Raw genomic sequence first — 17,932 nt, forward strand, 5'->3', positions numbered from 1 at the left:
CAAAGTATTGGAATTTCAGCTTCAGCATCAGTCCTTCCAATGAATATTCAGAACTATTTCCTTTAGGATGGACTGGTTGGACCTCCTTGCAGTCCCAGGGGGCTCTCAAGAGTCTTCTCCAACACCACAGTGTTGGTAAAGTTCAAAAGCAGTTCAAAAGTTCAATTCAAACAGTTCAAAAGTACCAATTTTTCAGCATTCAGCTTTCTTTATGGTCTGACTCTCACATCCATACATGACTACTGGAAAACCATAGCTTTAGAAAACCATAGATGGACCTTTGTCAGCAAAGTAATGTCTCTGCTTTTTAATATGCTGTCTAGGTTTGTCATAGCTTTTCTTTGAAGGAGCAAGCGTCTTTTAATTTCATGGTTGCAGTCACCATCTGCAGTGATTTTGGAGCCCCAAAAAACAAAGTCTGTCACTGTTGCCATTATTTCCCCATCTATTTGCCATGAAGTGATGGGACCAGATGCCATGATCTTAGTTTTCTGAATGTTCAGTTTTAAGACAAATTTTTCATTCCCCTCTTTCACTTTCGTCAAGAGGCTTTTGAGTTCCTCTTCACTTTCTGCCATAAGGGTGGTGTCATCTACATATCTGAGTTTACTGATATTTCTCCCAGCAATCTTGATTCCAGCTTGTGCTTCATCCAGCCCGGCATTTCACATGATGTACTCTGCGTGTAAGTTAAATAAGCAGGATGACAATATACAGCCTTGACATACTCCTTTCCCAATTTGGAACCAGTCTGTTGTTCTATGTCCAGTTCTAATTGTTGCTTCTTGACCTGCATACAGATTTCTCAGGAGGCAGGTCAGGTGGTCTGGTATTCCCATCTCCTTAAGAATTTTCCACAATGTGTTGTGATCCACACAGTCAAGGGCTTTGGCATAGTAAATAAAACATAAATAGATGTTTTTCTCTGGAACTCTCTTGCTTTTTCAATGATCCAACGGATGTTAGCAATTTGATCTCTGGTTCCTCTGCATTTTCTAAATCCAGCTTGAACATCTGGAAGTTCACGGTTCACGTACTATTGAAACATGGCTTGGAGAATTTTAAACATTACTTTGCTAGCATGTGAGATGAGTGCAACTGTGTGGTAGTTTGAACATTCTTTGGCATTGCCTTTCTTTGGGATTGGAATGAAAACTGACCTTTTCTAGTCCTTTGGCTGGAAACTACCATATGACCCAATAATCCCACTACTAGGCACATATCTCAAGGAAACAATAATTGAAAAAGACACATATACCCCAATGTTCACTGAAGCACTATTTACAACAGCTAGGCAATGGAAGCAACCTAGATGTCCATTGGCAGATGAATGGATAAGGAATACTGCTGCTGCTGCTGCTAAGTCACTTCAGTCGTGTCCGACTCTGTGTGACCCCATAGACGGAAGCCCATCAGGCTCCCCCATCCCTGGGATTCTCCAGGCAAGAACACTGGAGTGGGTTGCCATTTCCTTCTCCAATGTATGAAAGTGAAAAGTGAAAGTGAAGTCGCTCAGTCGTGTCCGACCCTTAGCAACCTCATGGACTACAGCCTACCAGGCTGCTCCATCCATGGGATTTTCCAGGCAAGAGTACTGGAGTGGCTTGCCATTGGCTTCTCAGCTATAAAAAAAGCTGTAGTTCAAATATGAGTTATAACTGGATTCAAAACAAGCTTGTTTAAATTGTTTGCTCAATAGAATAAAATTGTGATTCCACATAAAATTTTATGGGAATATACGTAATTGCAAAGGTATAGCATATTTGCAAATATCTTCCAAAAACCAGGAGAAGGAATGGGAAATATGATGTCTGGTAAGTTAAAAGTACTCAAATCCCTTTTACCACTGTATTTCCAGTCATATTAAATCAAAATACACCACAGAAATAGAACCACCACAAGACACCACATCACAGACACCCCTAGGATGGATATTTTATAGACAGATAATAGTGCTGGCAAGGCTGTGAAGAAACGGGAGCCCACACATTGTGAGAAGGAAGGCAAGCTGACACACTGCGCTGGGTAACAGTTTTCGTTTCTTAAAATACTTAAGCATAATAACTGAATGGCCCAACAGTTAAGAGAACTGAAAACATGACCACACAAAGACTTGTACATTTGTTTCTGTCAGCATTATTCACAACAGTCAAAAGTGGAAATAACCCAAGTGTCCAGCAGCTGAACTGACAAACAAAAGTGGTATATGTCCACACAATGGAATATTATTTGGCAATAAAAAGAATGAAGTACTGACACAAGCTACAACACGGACAAGCCTTGAAAACACTATGGGAGTTAATGTCTGTTCACCCACAAGTGACGCTGAGGCACCCTTGGGCTTACAACACGTCCTCCACCACCCCCCGCACCAGGAGGGAGAAAGGCAGCAAGCTACCTGGGGACAGACCCACTAGCCTGAATGTCAAAAAAAAAAAGGCTAAACACTTGCTGCTCAAAGTGTGACCCAAAGACCAGAAGCACTGCCATCACTCAGAAGTTTGTTAGAAATCTTGACTCTAAGGCACAGCATTAACCTGCACTTTAGATGACTGCTGTGCACTAAGATTTGAGAGGCACCAGTCCAGACAAGAAGACACTGGAGACAAAAAGGGAAGGGTAGAAAGGCAAACATAAATTGTGGACAGTTTCACACTTCACTGAAGAACAGCATCTTTATGAAACAGAATGCACAGGTAAGCAATCTTCTAGCGACCTCTTCTGGTTCATTTATGATACGCAGTGACAACCCAATGCACACCAGCTCATTTGGAGTCCTTGTGACGGACACTCCAAAGAATTAGCAATAAAAGCCTTTATTAAATATTGTATGTCAGGCCCTAAGTGTTTTATAACATATTATGCTTTCTCTCAACAATTCTGGATGAAATTCACTTTAGAGATAAAGAACTAAGCTCACAGATGTGCCATAACTTGGTGAGAACACACAGTTAATAAACCTGACATGGAATCCAGGCTTGTCTGACACCAAAGACTTTGCTCTGTTTCACCATACTGCCTCCGGGAAGGCTGAACATTACAAACTTACTTCCCAGAGCGATGGCAAAAGGGAGGGCAAAAGAGCATGGAACAAGCAATTCCTAGAAAGAACGGAAAACTAATGAAAGTTGCGAAAACACAAATGAGAGTGAGCGAGTATTCATTAATTTTAAATTAAAATGCCTATTCAGATTTATTGAAGGAAAAGGATAAACATACTTTCAGCATGGAATAAAAAAAAAAAAAAACATGCCCTGAAGGAGCTCTAGTTCTGAAAAGGGCAGAATACTAACGACTCAGTGCAAACGATTCAAAACTGTGTGATGAAGTTGCACCTTTTCCCCTTCTCCCCCGCAACCTGGATCAGGACACTCAACAGCCCGATCATTTCTTTCTTCATGGTGTCTTTTGGGTCCACTTTAAGGTCTTTATTCTAAATACCCTTATCTAAGTAAACTCTTCTCTCATCTCAAAGCTACATTACTGTCAAAGTCACCTGAACTGGTCTCCTTGTCCATATCTTTGAATCCATACTCAACACAGATGCCATTCCCAGGACCACCCACAGGGCTGGGGGCTGGCTGGGACTTACAGAACTTGGGGGACAGCTATACTCATGGCTATGATTTATTAGAGCAAAAGGAAACAAAGGGGAAAGGGACACTGGGCACAGCCCAGAGGAAATAGCTTTAAGATTCCAAAGATTCTCTCCAAGGAGACAAACAGAACACACTTGACAATTAATACCACCTTAAAGACTCAGCCCACCCTGGGTGATTCAAGTCGAGGTAGGGCAAAAACCACCACAATATTGTAAAGATGGTCCACAAACTGCAGAACAATTATGCCAAAGAAATTCTCACACTGTTAAGAAAGTGCTAGGACCCACAACAGATTTCCCAGCCTGGGGATCTAGCAAAGGGACTAAGAACCCGCAGGGAATTTGACTTTGGAGGCCAGTGGGATTTGATTACACAACTTACACTGGACTAGGGAAAAAGACTCTTGGAGGGTACAAACAAAACTTTGTGAGCACCAGGACCCAGGAGAAAGGAACACTAACCCAAAAGGAGACTGACCCAGGCTTGCCTGTGAGTGTCCAGGAGTCTCCAGCGGAGGCGTGGGTCGGTGGTGGCCTGCTGCAGGGTCAGTGGCACTGAATACAACAGTGCACTCACAAGACAAGGCAGAGGAACCCGAGATCAAATTGCAAACATCTGCTGGACCATCGAAAAAGCAAGCCTTCCAAAAACATCTATTTCTGCTTTATAGACTATGTCAAAGCCTTTGTGTGGATCACAATAAACTGTGGAAAATTCTGAAGGAGATGGGAATACCAGACCACCTGACCTGCCTCTTGAGAAACCTGTATGCAGGTCAGGAAGCTACAGTTAGAACTGGACATGGAACAACAGACTGGTTCCAAATAGGGAAAGGAGTGCGTCAAGGCTGTATACTGTCACCCTGCTTATTTAACTTATATGCACAGTACATCATGAGAAACGCTGGGCTGGAAGAAGCACAAGCTGGAATCAAGATTGATTTAATATCAATATCAATAACCTCAGATATGCAGTGGACACCACCCTTACGGCAGAAAATGAAGAAGAATTAAAGAGCCTCTTGATGAAAGTGAAAGAGGAGAGTGAAAAAGTTGGCTTAAAGCTCAACATTCAGACAACTAAGATCATGGCATCCATCCCTATCACTTCATGGCAAATAGATGGGGAAACAGTGGAAAGAGTAACAGACGTTATTTTGGGGGGCTCCAAAATCACTGCAGATGATGACTGCAGCCATGAAATTAAATGATGCTTGCTCCTTCAAAGAAAAGTTATGATCAACCTAGACAGCATATTAAAAAGCAGAGACATTAGTTTACCAACAAAGGTCCGTCTAGTCAAAGCTACGGTTTTTCCAGTAGTCACGCATGGATGTGACAGTTGGACTATAAAGAAAGCTGAGCACCGAAGAACTGATGCTTTTGAAGTGTGGTGTTGGAGAAGACTCTTGAGAGTCCCTTGGACTAAAAGGAGATCCAGTCAGTCCATCCTAAAGGAAATCAGTTGTGAATATTCATTGGAAGGACTGATGCTGAAGCTGAAATTCCAATACTTTGGCCACCTGATGCGAAGAACTGACTCATTGGAAAAGATCCTGATGTTGGGAAAGATTGAATGCAGGAAGAGAAGGGGATGACAGAGGATGAGATAGTTGGATGGCATCACCAACTCAATGGACATGAGTTTGAGCAAGCTCTGGAAGTTGGTGATGGACAGGGAAGCCTGGTGTGCTGCAGTCCATGGGGTCACAAAGAGTCGGACACAACCAAGCGAATGAACTGACTGAGGGCAAAAACCACCACAATATTGTAAACAAATTATCCCCTAATTAAAATTAATTAGTTAATTTTAAAAAAGAGTTCAAATTTTTAAATAAGAATCCAATAATAATAATAATAATAATAAAGACTCAGTGCCCAGGGTGTTAGGTCATACCTGCCTAGTACAGGCCAAAATGCTATAACCCCACACGGAAAGCAGGTGTTCAGCATAAACCATACCACCTGCACCTACAGTTCAGGCACAAAGAGCCACTCATCGTAGACTCATTGGGAAACTGCCAATTTCAAGTTCCCAGACAGCAGCTCGGTGCCAACCTCACAAGCAAGTCCATCTAAGGATGGAAGTCTCGGGCCTGCGTGTACCCTGCTCTCTGCACCGACCCTACTCCCTCCTTGCTATTCTGTGCAGGCTCCTTTCCACACCTTGTCCTTTCCATCTATCCAAATCCAAGCCTGGAAAACCACTTTTCCTCCACAGTGCTCTGTCAACTTTTCCAGCTTCTCCTCCCCCATTCCTCTGAACCTCTGTTTCCTCTGACAATTACCATTATGGCTTATTCATTCTAGAGCACATGGATTCCTCTCATACTACAGCCACTCATCAGGGTTCAACAAGACACAGGCTCCCCAAAACTAATGATGGAGTATACAGTAAACTCACCGCCAAGAGGCACATCTATTCTGGGAACACAGAACTCAACCAGAGACACCTGAGAGCACAAGTCTTCACTTTCTGTGTGAACCTACACAGAATCCAGGGTATCACCAACATGACTTTTCAAGTATAGGTCACAGACTAGCAAATTCTGAAAATATGGTTTAACGAAAAACCTTTCTAGTCTTTGGACATTAGCATTTTACTATGTCAAAACCTAATAATTACTCAGCAAATACCTGAAGTATGAATCTTCTCATAGGTTTTTAGCTACAAGGGTATTTAAGGTGTTATTGTTTATAATGACAAAAATTTAAACTAATACATCTAATAAGAAATTAAAAGAGAGGCTTCTCCGGTGGCTCAGTGGGAAAGAATCCACACTGCCAATGCAGGAGACACAGGTTTGATCCCTGATCCGAGAAGATCCCTCATGCCGCTGAGCAACTCATCCAGTGGCCAGCTACAATGACGGAGCCTATGCTCTAGAATCCGGGGACCGCAATCACACAGCCCACATGCTGCAACTCCTGAAGCCCCTGCACCCGAAGGACCATGCTCTGCAGGAAGTGAAGCCACCGCAGTGAGAATCCCGCACACTGCACAACGTGCAGCCCCCGCCTACAGGAGCTACAGAAAGCCCACGCAACAGCGAAGACCGGCACAGTCAGCCACAGGTAAATAAGTAAATTATAGTCATACAGAATGCCATTCACTTATTTTAAATGTACATACTGATTCAACATTTAAATATTTATGTTTACAACACACTGCTTTTTTAAATGATGAAATAATGTAGATATCTTATATAAAAAGTTACACATGGAGAAATAGCAGAATATATATATATATATATAAAAATGTTAATAATGCTTATCTCTATAAGTGACATTAGAGTGATTTCCCAGTGGTTGCCATAGGGAAAAGGGGGTGGAGATGGGATGGATTGGGAGTTTAAGGTTAGTAAATGCAAACTATAATATTTAGAATAAATAAACAAGGTTCTACTGTATAGCACAGGGAACTACATTCAATATCCTGTGATAAACCATAATGGAAAAGAATATGTAAAGAAATGTCTATACATGTATAACTACTCAGCTGCACAATAGACATTAACACAACACTGTAAATCAACTATACTTTAATAAATTTTTTTTAAAAGGGGTTTCTTTTTGTTAGTATTTTAAAACTTTTCCAGAGAGAAAATATTACATAATTAACATTTTGTAACATTAATAAGTGAGATACCTGCTAATAATATCAAGTCTGGTAAACACTTATTACAGGGCTCTTTATTACTCTGAATTTGCTAATATTATGAATCAATTTCATGTCCCTTGAGATTTCACACAATGTGAGTCACGTAACACAACCTTTTAAATACCAGATCTCTTAATACCAGCATTGATAAAGCTATCATCACTGACTACAGGGCTCTGACATGTCAACCAGCACTGAACAGCAGTGTCCTTAAGAATACCATTCTGATTATCATGTGATTAACTCACAGAACATCTTGAATAGAGCAATTCAATAAAAAGAAGGGTTTCAGTGAAAATCTTTAGGACTGTTAGCTTTCAGCTGTCAGGGTTACCTGCCCACAATAACGTTCCAAATCATTTTATTTATCATAGACAATCACAATTTTGATCCTTATGTGCATCACTGTGGACTGCAAGCTTAAGAACAGCAAGAAAACACCCCACGGATCTCTAGAAAGAGAATACCTATTCTTAACTTAGGACGTGTTCTTACCTTAGCAAAAAGGTGATCCCTGTATTGTTGCTGAGTAACAAAATTTTTATAACATACTACACAGGAAAAGGAACTGATGAAAGGTCCATGCAGTGTAATTGTTGGATCACATGGAGAGTGGTCGAACCTACTTGGCCAAACAGAGGTAACATTAGAAAATCTGACATATTCTAGGGACAGCACTAAGTTGCTTCATTTGTTAAGTTAGACACACACATTCAAGCCTTTACACTTTTTCTACTGAAGTATTAAATAATGTTCTTTATATTCAAGAAATATCAAGTGACTCTCGTATGCCATGCAATCTCTTGAAACAGTGACCAACAGACAGCTTAAAATTTCAAAAAAGTACTCAAGAAACAACAAAATGAATTTAAGCATGTTTCGCCAAATAAACTTCCAGTCTGAAAACTGAACAGCCATCATCCGTTTCTTCTTGCAAGGAACAAAATAAAACTCACAAATGAATCACTGGAATAATAATGCCATGTCAAGATTTCTGGTACACACCTATTTCCTAAAAATGTCTTTTAATCCTTTTAATGTCATTTTAATCATTTAACAAATCTGTGTCATTGAAAACTGCCTCAAAGACTTTTTTAAAATTAAAAACACTTAAAATACAGTTATCTGTAGAATACTGAACCCTTCTCCAGAAGGCTCTCACAGCAGGGTCAGGCATAAGCAGGGTGAGACATCTGGAGAACGTCGAGAGCCCCAAACTCTCAGCTCCCCTCTTCAAACTATAAGAAGGGGAGACTATGGAGATAAGGACTATTTAACTCCTTTAATATTGCTTCTCTTGATATTTACTTTCTCAAGCTCTACTATTCAAACTTCAGTAAATTATGGATCTCATAAATAGAATATTTATTATTAACTTTGCTACACTTGGTTTGCCTTTAGCATTTACTTTGCAATGACATATTATCTTTCTTTGGGCTAGCCCACATATCTGTAAATGCTTTGTGACTCTTAAAATTTGCTAACGGACTGGATTTCTCTAAAACTGATCCAAATGTACATCAATGTAAAAAGTCTGGTCAGAATTTTATGAAACATATTAGGACTGAATATCACTAGGATAATCTGACTTCAAGCCTCCCAGGAAGCCTAAGAAATGTAAATTAGAAAAAATCATACCCTAAGAGTTTGGACCGTAAAGCTACAATCACAATCGCAGAGGTGCCTCAGCTCTCAGTTCATCTTCAGCACCCACTGCTCTGAACATCACACTCACCTTTTTAAATGTCCTAAGAGAAGGTGCCCATTATCAAATTCCTTGTTACAGTGCATTATGGGACATGAAATTGGTTTCCCAGATGCTCGAATTTGGCTTCCTCTTCGGAACGAACCTTTTGTTCCAGAATTAATTGTGCCTGTTTTGAGTCCTGCATGATCAGAATATAAATTCTTAAGTTCCTATTTCAGGTAACTGTCCTTTGGACTGGTAATCAAAATTATGAAAAAACAATAAAAAAAAAACACTGGGCAGCATCAAATAGGTGATCCTACTTATAATTAAGTGCTTACAAACTTTCTTATAAAAGATATAACAACCTACAAATAAATAGCTATTTGGGACAAGGAAAGCCAGTAAGATCTCCAAGTAATATTATCTTGAGGAAAAGAACTGTTCCCTTAAGTTCAACAGCCAAGAAAAGTCAAAGATGAACTATATCAGAAAACCAGTTGCTCTACAACCCCTGTACCTGCCTCCCTTCTGATCACTTATGTAAGTTGGCAAAGATTTTTTCTCCTAATTCTTATTTTCCCTTTTAAGTATCTTACACACATTATAAGGTTCAGTTATACAGGCTGTAACTGAGATGGGGAGGGGATGGGGAGGACAAGGAGAATGCCTTCGCCAGTCCTTTTCTCTGGTGAAGATTACCCCTTTCCGTCATAATCTAGGTTTTACAGTCAAAAAACTTTCCAGCCTCAGCCAAATTCTGTTTCCAGGCAAACTCCCAATGCATGTCGTACAGTGAAAAATTCAGAGTTATGTTCTATAAACAAAGAATTTAAAAAGTGCTAGGAGGATTCTGATATATAGTTTATTTCTTATAACTTGCTTCACTCAAATACTTACAAAAAATTGTATATTTATCTTTATGGCAATTTCTACCAAGTCCCTAAGGATTTAACTAGAATAAAATCTTATACCTTTAACATCATCTAGTTAAGATCCCCAAATGGCTATCTATGTTGAAGGTTTCAATGCTCTTCTGTTTATGGAAGAAATGCCTCTTAATAATGCTGTCAAAATGCTTATAAATGTGTTCTATCAATAAACAAAGACTAACAGCATTAATCATATTCAAAGAGGCATTAATGACAATACACCTTTTTTTGCTTTAATTTTTTAATGCAGTCAGAATTAAGAGTAATTTTTACTGTCCATCCACATTCCAGGTGTTGCCTATTAAGACCTTTATTTAGCCACAGAGGTTCTGGATAAAAATTAAAGTGGAGAAAGCAATCAATTAGAAGAAAATAAGCTTTATCCAAGGAAAGGCAAAATACAGAGAGATTTAAACAGCTCTTTCCCTTAAACAGTATAGCATGTTCTTTATAAATTACTAAGTATTCAAACGTGCGGAAACTGGTCTAACTATAAAAGTCTATAAAAAAGTTGGATTTCCAAAGCTTGAGTAATTATAAATAAATAATGCACTTAAACTACTTCTAATTAAAGAACTGAATTATAATGACTGGATACTTTGGAATAGACTGAACAGAGTCCCTTAATGCTATTGAGAAGTAGAATCTCACTTTTTATAATTGACAGCACAAAGACATCTCTGTTTTCCCCAGCTCTCCACTCCTCAAAGGAATGGCACCACAGCAAGTAGAGCCCAGTGCTAAAGCCACTATGCCAGCAAGAGCCCCCCAGACTTCAGTGCTACAGTGTGGCAGGGACTAAGCAAGAAGATAAAACAGCCACATAAAAAGAATGTAACTAAAGACCTTAACTCACAGCACAAGCTTATCAGCCGCCAATGAACCAGGTGTGACCTGAAGTGATCTACAGTATGACATAAAGACAATTAACGAGTCATTTGTTCCCACTTGACCTACTCAGAAAAATATATACTCAGATCCTGGTGAATTCGATTTACAGTGAATTAAAATATTCTGACAACCCGAAAGCCAGAGATTAGGCCTAAAGGGATATATTACTATCCCAACAATTATTCTAGACAAGACTTGAAAGTGTTAGATTCATATGAGAGAGACAATTTTACAAGAGATCTTGTAAGCCTTATAGTTCTAGACCATTTTTGTATCAAAATCTTCCCAAATCTACAGATGCCCTCTAGAGGTGAGGCCCAGGCATGTATTTAAGACTCCCAGGTGATTCTGATATAGCTAAGGACAGCAATTTTCAAGTGAACTCTTCTAAAGTAGGTCTGGAATACCAAACAATTCTTTTGTTTAGTTGAATGACAGTCACATTTGGAACATGGTTCTAGGCTTCCTTTCTGTGTTCATATGCAAATACTCATTTCCCACTCTGGTATAATATTCAACCAACAGTTATTGGACATCTCCGTGCAGAGCCTTCTTCTTAGGCACTGACACTAAAAAGGATTAATTAGGCTTAGCCTCTGTCCCCATAAACCATATGAAACTAGTAAAAGACAAAGGCACGTAAACATATCAATCCAACACAACAGGGTAAAAACTATCGGCAAAAAATGAATAAAACACTGTGGCATCAAAGACAGCTTGGGCAATCAAACTTAGGCAGACTAAAAAACCTAGCACCCTCTAGTACTGAATAGAGTACTTACTTGCCTGTGGCTAACCCCACGGTCAAGTAAGAAAAAAGGAAGAGGTATTTAAGAGGGAAGATAGGGCAAGAGGGGAGTTTGTCAGGCACAAACATACTGGGAGATAAGAAGGAAATACAGTGTCAGGGAGTAGCCAAGTGTCAAAATACCTACAAATTATTGGAATTATTTTAAAAGTGGCAATTTGATTCTCTTCAAAGAAAAGCCCTCTGAAAACTATAGAACAAGATTCCAGGTTCAAAGTTGTGCACTGCATACATAGATTATTTCTAAGACTTTTCACAACTAAACTTTTGGCTGGATTAAATCCACAGCTAAGATTTCTGTGAGTAACCCAAGCCAAGGGCTCAGTGGGTCTTGAACAAGACAGGCTAGAATAGCTGCCACGATGGGACTATCCTGAAAGTGTTAGTTGCTCAGTCATGTCCAACTCTTTGCAACCCCACGGACTGTAGCCCGCCAGGCTCCACTGTCCACGGGATTCTCCAGGCAAGAATACTGGAGTGCGTTGCTATTCCCTTCTCCAAGGGATCTTCCCAACCCAGGGATCGAATCCAGGTCTCCCACATTGCAGGCAGATTCTTTACTGTCTGAGCCACCAGGGAAGCCCCAAGGGACTGTCCTACTGACTCAAAAATTTTACCAAATTATCTGGTGGAAGAAAAACGCTCCACAGTGACTCTTCCAGGAATCTCAGGTCTGTAGAGTTAGTAATGAAGAAGCTACCCACTGCTTTAGATGAGCTGCCCATGTCGACACTTCCAACAGAATATCTACATAGGTTACATAGACAAATAAATAAGTAAATGCTAATCTTTTCCACCTCAGCTTAAATTCCATTTCCTTACAGAATCCTGGCCTCAAATAACCTGTTACACACCCTCACATCGCCTCACATATTACTATTTCATGTAGGACACACATGAATGAATAAATGAGCAATATCTAATCAGCTCAAGGATTACTTTTATTCAAAATACACTTTTGCCAAAATAGGAAGACAACTGGTAGGTAAAGCAGGCCTCCAGTTAAGTAAATTTCAATACTTTATATACTTACTAGCAACTGAATAAACAGACACAATGCCTTAAGGCTTCAGGGAAGCCTCTGATCTCTAAAGAATACCTGGCATTTTTAACCACTGGTCCACACACAGTCTTGCTGCTTCTGTATCAGAATGTCCTCGAATAAATTCCAATTCCTGTAACCCATGAGCATGCTGAAAATCGATTTTTTCCTAAAGATATTAAGAAAAAAATCAATTAAACTGTGATTACTGATCTTGTTTCCTTCAGAAAATGATTTTGTCACAACAGTGATCAGAAAATACTAATTATCTTTACCCCTGTAACTCCAAGTCTAGAACTCTATCCTAAGGAGCTAAGTCAAACCAAAGTTTCCTACTCTAAATAAGATGTTGATCCCAATGTCATCTATATTTGCACAAAGTTTGCAACAACTTAATCTCCAAAAATAGGGTACTGTTTAAGTAAATTATGGTGTGTACATTTCATGAAAGTCATCAGAAACACTAACCAAACTTTTCAATGAATCAGGAGTATACTTTTGATATCAAGTATGTTACCAAATAGTATTAAATGAATAAGGTCAAATATAAGCAAAGATTATTTCAAGTTATATGTAACTCTGCCTGCAGAGAGGGAAAAAAACAGAAGATAAATATGATAAATGTCAATGGTTATCTCTGGAATGGAAATATGAATGATTATTTTCATCTTCACATTTTAAAACACTTTTTTCAAATTTTCCACATGAAGTCTGAAGTATATAGAAGCCTATTAAATATCTGTTCAATGAACGGTGTAAGAGCAGACACTCATTAGTACTTAATATGTACCAGCAGAAAACACCTACTGCATCCAGATCAAAGACTGGCAGATTTTTTCCATAAAGGGCCACAGGATAAATATTTAAGGCTCTGCAGCCCATATAGTCTCTTTTGCAACTACTCAACTCTGCTGCTCCAGCACAAAAGCAGCCATAGATAATATGTAAACAAATGGGCATGACTGTTCCAATAAAACTTTATTTACAAAAACAGGCAGTGGGCCAGTGCCAACTACTAAACTAGATGCTTTAGACTTTTACAGTCTCTAAATCTTTCTAGTTATGTTACTGATAAATCTATTTGCATGCTCTAATCATGCTGTATCTATAGGTTGGTACAAAAGTAATTGTGGTGTCAGACCATGAATTTTAAATCATTATAACTAGGCTCAACACATCTTTATTAATCAAAATGGGAACCATTACAATCAACACATTTTTGCCAATAAGAAATGTCTGTCTATTCCTGTAGTGTAAAAATCCATGCTTTGGGATTCAACGAACTCTTGGGAAACATTTTCTGCCTCCTGCTGTTGTGGAAGCGTTTTCGCTGCAAAAAGTTGTAGAGATGCTTGAAGAAAGTGGTGGTCGGTTGATGAGACATCAGGTGAATATGGTGGATGAGGCAAAACTCTGTAGCCCAATTAGTTCAACTTTTGAAGTGTTGGTTGTGCAATGTGTAGTCCAGTGCTGTCATGGAGAAGAACTGGGCCAATGCTGGTGCCAGGCACTGAAGTTTTCTGTGCATCTCATTGATTTGCTAAGCATATTCTCAGATGGAAGGTTTCACTGGGATTCAGAAAGCTGTAGTGGATCAGACTGGCAGCAGACCACCAAATAGTGATTATGACCTTTTTTTGGTGCAAGTTTGACTTTGGGAAGTGCTTTGGAGCTGCTCTCAGCCCAACCACTGGGCTGGTTGTCACTGGTTGTCATAAAAATCCACTTTTCATCGCATGTCATAATCCATTCAAGAAGTGATTCATTGTTATTGTGTAGAATAAGAGAAGATACTTCAAAACAACGATTTTTTTTAATTTGGTCAGCTCACAAGGCACCCACTTTACTGAGCTTTTTCAATTTGCTTCAAATGCTGAACGACCATAAAACTGTCAATGTTGAGCTCTTCAGCAACTTCCTGCGTAGCTGTAAGAGGATCAGCTTCAATAAAGGCTCTCAGCTGGTCACTGTCAACTTCTGTTGGCTGGCCACTATGCTCCTCATCTTCAAGGCTCTGGTCTTCTTTGCAAAACTTCTTGAATCAGCACTGCACTATACGTTCATTAGCAGTTCCTGGGCCAAATGCATTGCTGATACTGCGAATTGTCTCTGCTGCTTAATGAACCATTTTGAACTCGAGTAAGAAAATCACCTGAATTTGCTTTTAGTCTAATATCATTTTCCAGTCTAAAATACATATAAAATAAACAGTAAGATATCAGAAAAAAATACAGCAAGAAATGTGCATTAAAATGATGCATAACATAACCACATTTAAGAATGTATTTCAATATCAAAAGGCAAAGTTCAACAATGCAAAACTGCAATTACTTTTGCACCAACCTAATACCAATTAACATTTATTAACCACTTACCATGTGCCAGGCACAATTCTAAAAGCATCTTAGATCTAATTCTCTCAACAACTCTGTAAGATGGGTACCAGTATTGTTCCCATTTTATAATGGGAAAACGGAGGCATAGGAAGTTCAAATAAATTGCGCAAGGACAAATAACAATGCCAGGATTTAAACTCTCATTCTCTAACCTGATTCTAGAACTCATCCACTTAACCAGTGTACCACACTGTATCTCAAAAAGGTTTTTATATCCTTAAGAAGAAATTACAAAGCCACAAACACTATATTTGCAAGAAACAGAGCAGGATACTGAACGACCTTGTTAACAATGTAACAGGATCTTCTATCAGCACAGGTAAGATGGGGACAGGGAGAGTCAAGACGGTAATCTGAAAAAAAATCAGCTACACAATAGAGTACTAATTCTCCAAGGATGCTAAAATGCATTATACAGCTATTCCTACACGTTAGGGGGACAACCCCTCTTGCGAGTCATTTTAACTCCTGGAATATCAACAAGCAAAGCTGGTAACTGGTCAACTAGTCAAGCACAACACATTATCTCTGAAAGTGATTTATTCAGTGCAGATTTTAAGAGATTTTATTTTTTAAAAAACTTTTCCGTCAAAAAAGATGGACAATCCACTTTAATAGTGACACACCAAAAATCAAAAGGCCTAGAAGAGCTGGAAGATATTTTCTACTATATCTTGTAGTCACAGTTAACACCTACTACAATTCTTCAAGAATTCGTTTTATTATCTTTCTAGGTAGTTTGCTTTGTTTTTGTTTTCTGTCATCTATCGATAGTTTTTTTTTAAATAAGTTATATATAAGGAGAACCAAATTTTCAAAAAATCATGAATGGACAGCAAGCAAGGAGCTAAAGAACCTGTGTGAGTCAATTTCTCTCTAAGAAAGAAATCTAGAAAAATGTATTCTTTAAAATTGGGTAAACAAGAATTTCAAAGTCTTAAAAAACTTTCTCCAACAACAAGGTAAAGTCTTTAATACAGTGAATGAACGTTTGCATAGGTAAAAGCTGAAACTACCCTTGAGAAAAACCCTTGTTGTCACAGCAACTACTCTGAACTCGTCAGGAAAGCAGTGCTCATCACTGAGGAAATGGCAGAAAGGAGGACAACTTGATAACCGCTCCTCTCTCAGAGACTTTCCCCGTACACACACACTTAATGTGATTTGTGGAAAGAAGTTTCCTTAAAAATGAATAGTGTCTCTGCCAGGAAAGAAACCATCTTTTTTTAAAGAAAAAATCACTAATGTATTAAACATTTTAAACATACAATTAGAATACTATGCTCTAGTTTAACTTGTATTACATTATAAAGTATTAATAAAAGTCCCCAAACAAAGGTACTTCTAAATTTAAAGATTAAGGTATTTTACATTAGATTAGGAGATACTAAAACAAAGGCGACAGAAATATATAAATTCCTTTATAATAACCAATGGAACAAGGAAGCAAAAACATACTTGGTAAAATTATGCAGTGATTTGTATTTCCATTTTTAAACTCCCAATAGGAAGTTTTTTTACCCAACTGGCCAAGATTTTACTCCTAACAGACATTTGGCAGTATTGGGAGAGTTCTCTAAGGTAATTTCATTTGGTAACCTTGGAAAAGGTTTATATCATCCAAGATTCTAAATCAGGCTTCATCTTCTACTGCCCTAATTGAATAATCAAAGGAAGAGGTTGAAGTGAAAGAGGTCTGGCTCTACTGCGTAGAAAATAACCTTTCAACAGCTTGTATACAGAAGCCCTGATAAACTGTGATAAAGTAACTAGAAATTTATATAATCCCATGAGTTTAAATTCCCAAAATAAAGTCCACTCAAGTCTATTTTTTCTTTTTTTTGGTCTGTATACATATATGATCAAAATCCAACAAACAAAAACAGATATAAAAAGCCATCATGAACTACTACTAAATCAGTGAGCTATGCAGATTTCATGCTGAACTTGTATCCAATTATTTATCTTTTGATTATTTAAGTGTCTACTTAACTTTCTTACAAACAATTCTATAATCTGGTAAAACATCAATGAAAGCAGCCACATACCCTGAATGCCCTATTCTTTTCTTCTTTCTGCTGTTTCTCCACTTCAACATGGCGGGCTAGGCGTGCCAGAGTTAAGGCGACTTTATCCTTCTGATGGTCAATATGGTCTTTATGCTTATCCTATAATTGAAAACAATTTTCAGTCCTTTTAGCTAACAAAATTAGCTTTGGGATTACATATATCCATTTACCAAAGAGTTACTATACTAAAGAACCATTTACCGAACCCTGGCAGTCTAATGGTTAAGACTCTGTGCTTCCACTGTAGTGGGCATGGGTTTGATTCCCAGTCAGGAAGCTAAGATTCTGCATGCCATGTAGTGCAGCCAAAAAAATAAAAAGAACCACTTACTTTTTTAAATTTAAGTTTTATTCTATATTGGGGCACAGGTAATTTACAATGTTGTGTTAGTTTCAGGTATACAACAAAGTGATTCATTTACACAGATACATGTATCAATTCTTTTCAGATTCTTTTTTCCATATAGGTTGTTACAGAATATTGAGTTCCCTGTGTTACACAGTAGGTCCTTGTTGATTAAGGAACTATTTACTTTTAATACTACCAAATTTCTAAGAACTTGTCTTGTTTATGTTTAAATTGTGGTAGTCTGCAGGACAGCTAATCGCCTACCAGCAACTCTGATTTTCACAAAGTTACATAACCTATCAATCATCCTATATCCTTCTCTTTTTAGGTTTATTCATTTATTTTTTGGCTGCAGTGGGTCTTTGTTGCTGCACATGGGCTTTCTCTAGTTGCGGCAAGTGGGGGCTACTCTTACTGAGGACAGGCTCTCAGGCGAGAGGGCTTCAGCAGCTGCAGCACACGGCCTCCACAGGTGCAGCTCGGGGGCTCTAGAGTT

The 17,932-nt window shown here is 38.6% G+C and overlaps 1 protein-coding gene across 8 annotated transcripts in view; it reads right to left on the reverse strand.

The window, feature by feature from the left end:
* Positions 1–17,932, reverse strand: part of ZNF451 (zinc finger protein 451) — a 94,003-nt gene that overhangs the window by 47,946 nt on the left and 28,125 nt on the right. For 5 of the 8 annotated variants that reach the window (XR_008683229.2, XM_055405876.2, XM_055405879.2 and 2 more), the window contains exons 4-7: positions 17,067–17,186; positions 12,680–12,791; positions 8,998–9,148; positions 7,758–7,884 (exon numbers count right to left, since the gene is read on the reverse strand). The exons of 1 other annotated variant lie outside the window; for it this stretch is intronic. Coding sequence is in view for 6 of the 7 variants with exons in the window: in XM_055405876.2 (XP_055261851.2) it covers positions 7,758–7,884; positions 8,998–9,148; positions 12,680–12,791; positions 17,067–17,186 (510 nt within the window). In the remaining variant the exon portion in view is untranslated. The remainder of the gene's footprint in view (positions 1–7,757; positions 7,885–8,997; positions 9,149–12,679; positions 12,792–17,066; positions 17,187–17,932) is intronic. 2 more of the 8 variants (XM_055405877.2, XM_088831336.1) reach the window with 2 other exon arrangements.

This window comes from Moschus berezovskii, chromosome 23 (assembly GCF_049115385.1).
Source record: "Moschus berezovskii isolate FMDL1 chromosome 23, NW_MosBer_1.0, whole genome shotgun sequence".
NCBI classification, from domain to species: Eukaryota; Metazoa; Chordata; class Mammalia; order Artiodactyla; family Moschidae; genus Moschus; species Moschus berezovskii.